The sequence below is a fragment of the Branchiostoma floridae genome, unplaced genomic scaffold (genome assembly GCF_000003815.2).
Source record: "Branchiostoma floridae strain S238N-H82 unplaced genomic scaffold, Bfl_VNyyK Sc7u5tJ_372, whole genome shotgun sequence".
NCBI lineage: Eukaryota > Metazoa > Chordata > Leptocardii > Amphioxiformes > Branchiostomatidae > Branchiostoma > Branchiostoma floridae.
Window position 1 is genome coordinate 24912 of NW_023365817.1, and position 6000 is coordinate 30911.

Below are 6000 nucleotides of genomic sequence, written 5' to 3' on the forward strand. Positions count from 1 at the left end.
CAGTAACTGTTACAAATGAATGAATTCCATCTATTTGCAGGCCATACCTGTCAAAAGACCATCCTGCTTTCTCGAGACTGAAGACATTGTTCGAGCGTCTGACAGAGCGAACTCGCCAGGCCAAGGATCAGATCGTCCAGCCCCCCACACCATCCACCTCAGCAGAGAGTCTCAACAGTGGTGAGTGTGGTGACACAGTTAACGTTTTAATTCCTGCACTTCTGAGTGCTGCCAGAATTATGCTGATATTATCATGATTAAAGGGGTGTACTGGTACCCACCCCTTTAATCATGATAATATCAGCATCGTTACCGGTACAAAACAGGTTTTTCTTATTGGACCGGTCCAGAAAAAACGGACCTGAAAAAATCTGTTGGGCTGGATGTTGGACCTATTGGAAAATCAACAGATATGATCAGGCATTCACACGTTTCGGGGATTACCGGTTGAGAAAAATAACAAGAGCGAAGTAGCGAAGAGTCTGTAGTCATTTCTACCATGTTTTACAGTCAATCGTACAGAGGCAGTTAGATTTTAGAATGCCAGCGGGAGTCGAATACTCCACAAAACAGATTCCTTTGTAACAAAAAGGACCATTTATTTGAGTATCCCCCATTCACAAGTTCTCCCATACTGAATCAGGCCCAGGTTCAGGTCCAGACCTGGACCTAATCCTCTGGACCTGTAACCGAATTCAAACCTGGAGCTGAATTTTCTGTACGGGTACCCACCCCTAATCATCATAGAATCCCTTCAGAAAAAGGATTAATTGAATCAGGGCTGTCTGGACACAAAATAAGGCGCTTACCAACAAGCTTTCGATAAGATTAGTCCTCTGATTCTTATCAAGTTGAAATGACCCTAAGCCTATGTCACACATCCATATTGGAAGCGTTATGTCATCAAAGGATCAAAGGTTGTTGGTAAGTGCTTTATTTTGTGTACGGATGTAAAGTTTAAGATTACAACATAAGGACATAAAGTACGTCAAAGTACTTGAAAGGGTTGTTGAGATTCCCCTTTGAAGGTTATTGAGGCCCAAACTGTGGTGACCAGAAGAGGAATATGTCAGTTTTGACACGGTTTGATTCGGATTTATTGGATGGCTGGGTTGAATGTTGCACCTGAATACATTTTCCGCCAACTGCTGTGCGTCGGCTGCAGTATGATGACCACTGCCAGGAGCCCAACAAGCTGGCAAACTCTACTCACTTTCACATATTTTGCATATTGCTGAACTTAGATATGATAAATTCTGACTTGTTAATTTCTTCAGTGCACCCTGCTATATTAATTTTGCTATATCTTGAATTCTTCATAACTGGAAGGATCTGTATGATATTTGGAATGTGGGTACAAATGTTAGCATTCAAAGCAGAGGACTTGTTCAATTATGGGCCATCTTGCTGTTTTCTAGGGTACTGCAGGAGAAATTGTAGTTTTGATATCTCATGTTTTTTCATGATAACTGAAAATGGAAATGGAGCTAAAGCAAATTGATGATATGATATTTTAGAGCTGATAGCTTCATAAATGAACGTTCTTGTATGAATATTTTTTGCCTTAGAATTTAGATATTACTAACAAATTTATAGGACACACAGAAAGTAAAAATACTCAACTACACAACGATTGCCTCTGCTGTCTGAAAATAAACTATACGCCCTTGTTAGAAATCATTTATTGTATTATCAATACCTCAAATGTCATATTTTGCTATTATATCAAATATCAGTCAGGTATATATATTTATAATTATATTCATATGATATGCTACTATGACTCAGGATCTAGTTATCCTAGATTTATTTCTTTATGACTCGGAACTTTGTGTCTACTTTGCTCATGATTGTACAAAGTGAAATGGGCACTATGCATATTAAAGAGACATGACACAATCAGGACTAGAAATACTTTTCTGTATGCCTGCACTGGTCCAGTTAGAATGTAGAATCAGCTGCTCCAGAATAGTCATGCCTGCAACACTGTTTGAAAAGTACTAGTAGATTGGATAAAAATTGTAAGCTGTAAAATCATTTGAGATACTCAGTCTACTTAAGTTGTAATTTACTAACTTCTAACGCAAAAAAATGGACTTGCCCAAATTTTTGATCTGCAATCTTTGTCAATGCAATGAATGGGCAATGTACTGACGTCACATTATTCAGATAAAACACGTGACTCGGTGAGCAGTGGATTATAAGTTGCAGGAAGTCTATGGTGTCGAGACAGTTTATTACATAATAGGTAAAGTCTGCAAAGAAACAGTAAAACAAATATGCGGATGATAAATATAGCATATAATTGGATTTTGAAAAAATATTGAAGCATACAGAATTGCAACATGTAGTTATGTCATATTCATCTCAAGAAGTTTTATACACTGTACTTGCAAAAGTTACAGCCAAATACTTGGTAGTACAAACAAATATGCAAGGGCAATTAATAATAAACTAATAATTCTGAGTTCAGTAGTCAAGTCATTTGAGGAACTGCACTTGAGTAGTAGCTCTCAGTCACTAATAACGGGTGCCTATTATAAGCATTTGCATGAACCTTATGAAGTTTGTAGGAATCTTATGTTTCTGAGTGTTTCTACCCATGATATTCTTATTTCAAATCATTGATTGACATATACCAACACAAAAACATAGCCTGTGAGCTACTCCTTTGCTCCATTTTGGCTCGTCACAATTCCTATTTTCCCTTTGCCGAAGATTGAGGCCCGCCATTTTGAATATCCTGTTCCATCTGTTGCATGACCCCGGCAGCAGTAGGTTGGTTTACATAAGGTTTGTGCGAATCACATAAGATTCGTGCATGTCACATTATAGTGATTTGTGATTATCTGCTTAAGGTTCATACGTTTCCGCATAGAGATTTGTGCGGCTTTCATAAGATTCGTACATTTTTGCATAATGATTTGTGCTTATCTCATAAGATTCGTACGAATTTCAAATTAAAGGTTATTGAAAATGCTAAGGCACACTGAATAACCAGGACCTGGTCATGAGAGTTACTGACAGCAATCAAACAAACAAACAAATCACACAACTGTTACAATACTTGACTGGCATAACAAATTGACCTTAACTGCAACCCTGTAGCTTTTCTTTTGTATCAGGTACTTAGATATGTCAGACTCTGCATTTAAGAAAAACAAAATAGAATGAAGAAACGTACTGGTATCTGCAATCAAGATACAATGTTACGTCTTTCAAAAACTAACGCAAAATTGCAATTGGCTCCTGCAGTTAAAAAAAAAGTCACTAGGTGCCCCAAACGTACATCACATATTCTCTGCCCCAAGACCTACATGTAGAAGCCTGGGTACCATCCCCAGGTCTCTACCAGGGCTACTTGCACTTGTCTTTTGAGTTAGTGAGGGAGCGAGCGCAAGAAGCCAGTTAGCAATCAGATGGTGCCCAGGCTACTACATGTACACCTACCACGCAAATATTGTTGAAATGGTTAGATGTTTCAGACAGGCTGTCTTTATTCCTATTGTCTTCTATTGTATTGTCTTCACCTCAATAACACTTCAATTTAGAGTTTGGGCTAAAAAAACTGATAAAAGCTTGATATCTATCGAGTGACTCATGAAAAACAATGGATGCTGAATAAAGGGACTCTTTTTACACAACCATTGTTTTATTCACACGACGTTTCGGTGACCGTCTGTCACCTTCTCAGGGCAATTCTGACTGCTTCACATTGTACTGCAGCATAGGTGTCGCTGCTCACAGTTCAGATGCGGTCACAAAGTGTAAAGCATTTACAATGGATGCTATCTGAAACGTCTGACCATTTACATATCAGGTTGCTTGAGTAACTGTTATTTGGTGTTATTGAGTTATTTCTGTCAATTGAGCTCTGAAATGATAATTATATGATATAGAATATTGATTCTGTGTCACTGGGGTTAACGTTGTCAGGCCGACCCTGCAGAATACACCGTGTTAAATTACCTATGTATGTCATGCTCATCCAAGAATCACACGTTTCAAATAAAAAACTGCACCAATAGTTGAGAAACAACAATGCTAAGGTCCGAATCCGGTATTGAAATTTTTTACCGTGCTGCACTTGGTGCATGCAAAGTGCATTTGATTTACTGTAAATGCAGAAATATTCGCAAATAATATGGTTTTATGTTTGCGAGGTTTTTTCGAGGAAGTCTTACTGCAAACTTAAAACCACTGCAAACATTTTTCCATTACAGTATGTGACTATACAGTGTATGGCACTACTTCAAACTTAAAACCACTGCGAACACTCACTTTCCCGCTAATGCGAAATTAAATCCCTGCGAACTTAAATGTATTTACAGTATTAAGCTTGTGGAATATAAGTAGAACCCCAAGTGATACTACAGGTTATCACCGGGTTCTAATATCGGTATCAAATGTTATCATGGCCCAGGTATGACATGTCTTGAATCCAGTTTATCATCATCTGACCACAATATGTAGTACTGTAACAGTAGATTCATCCCTCAAGCTACCAACATCTTGCACACTGCAGTCATCCCTCAGAAAGACATCGGACATCTGGAGCCACATAGTTCAAATTTGAACTTTTATACAGCCTGTTGGCCAAACTTAAATTTCACTATGTAAGAGCTTCTTCAGTGGCTAGAGGCTGAAGGACACCAGGACGACTGCATTGTGCAAGATAGCTTAAGGGATGAATCTACTCTTCTACATTTCATGAATCTACTCTGACCATAATGTTATCTGCCGCAGAGAAAGATGAAGACTCCACAAAACAGATTTCTTTGTAGCGAAAAGGACCATTGATTTGAGTATCGTCCATTCACAAGTTCTCCCATACTGAATCAGGCCCAGGTTCAGGTCCGGACCTGGACCTAATCCTCTGGACCTGGACCGAACCTGGACCTGAATTTTCTGTACCGGTACCCACCCCTAATCATCATAGAATCCCTTCAGAGAAAGGAAAAAATTGAATCAGGGCTGTCTTCAGCTTTAAAAATTTTTCCATCCCACTCATTATGTTTTGGATCCCATTTTCCTGTAAAATTTGTCATTTGAAAACTTAATACTTCCATCAATTTTATGTACTGAAGTTCAGAATGTTGTCAATGTTATCTGCCGCAGAGAAAGATGAAGACCGCCAGCGCCTGTCGTTCTCGTCTCTGACGAAGCCATTGCCAGCGGGACACCAGCAGAACGAAGAGCCAGAACCGACTGTCTTCTCCCTTCTCAAGTGGCAGGTCCGCCTTCCTCAGATCATTCCTCACACAATGGACCCCCTGGAAAGTATGTCTTGCCATTTCATGTTCAAACTACATGACATTGTATGTTATAGAAAATGCTTACACTTTACTTCCAACACTGGAATTAAAACTATAGGGACTTACCCCTCTAAATTTTCGGAGGAACTCTGTCGACCTTGTTTGCAAAATGAATGACCTGTCTATCTCCAGCAGTAACATCAGGAATACATGTATTCTGTGAATCTTTACCTTTGTCAGTGTGTTATGTTTCTCTACATGTATCTTGGCTGTGAATTTATGTGTTGTGTTAACAGCAAAACTTGAGAATCTGTGGATGGATGCTCAAGAACATGTTACTTGTTAAGTGGGTTGGTGTTGGTGTTAGACATAGGTCAAGTTTGAGAATGGGCATCCTGATAATTTCCTACAGTTCTGTACTGGAGCTTCTATGTTTTCATTGTGATTTAGTGTATACTTAGTCTAGTACATCTCATAGTATATTTTGTAATAAAAACTTCCCACTGGAGAAATTGGTGACCACTTTGAAAGCCTTTTTCCGCGATGCAAGTAAAAATGGAACAAAAGATATCATTCAAATTTTGGACCAGTGAATTTTGTTTTTGCCAGTAAATTTTTTTCCAACTCTGATGTTGCCATCATGTTTTTTAATACAGGTCGTCTTTACATGACTTGGTTGGTGATAGTGGCTTCCGCCTTTACCTACAATGCCTGGACCATCTTTTTGCGTCAGTCCTTTCCGTTC

At 38.8% G+C, this 6000-nt stretch overlaps 1 protein-coding gene across 1 annotated transcript in view; it reads left to right on the forward strand.

Annotated features, from left to right (window-relative positions):
- LOC118408713 (cyclic nucleotide-gated cation channel beta-3-like) overlaps positions 1–6000 on the forward strand; it is a 29127-nt gene that overhangs the window by 8296 nt on the left and 14831 nt on the right. The window contains exons 6-8 of the mRNA XM_035809565.1: positions 41–180; positions 5119–5280; positions 5912–5996. Of these exons, the coding sequence (XP_035665458.1) occupies positions 41–180; positions 5119–5280; positions 5912–5996 (387 nt within the window). The remainder of the gene's footprint in view (positions 1–40; positions 181–5118; positions 5281–5911; positions 5997–6000) is intronic.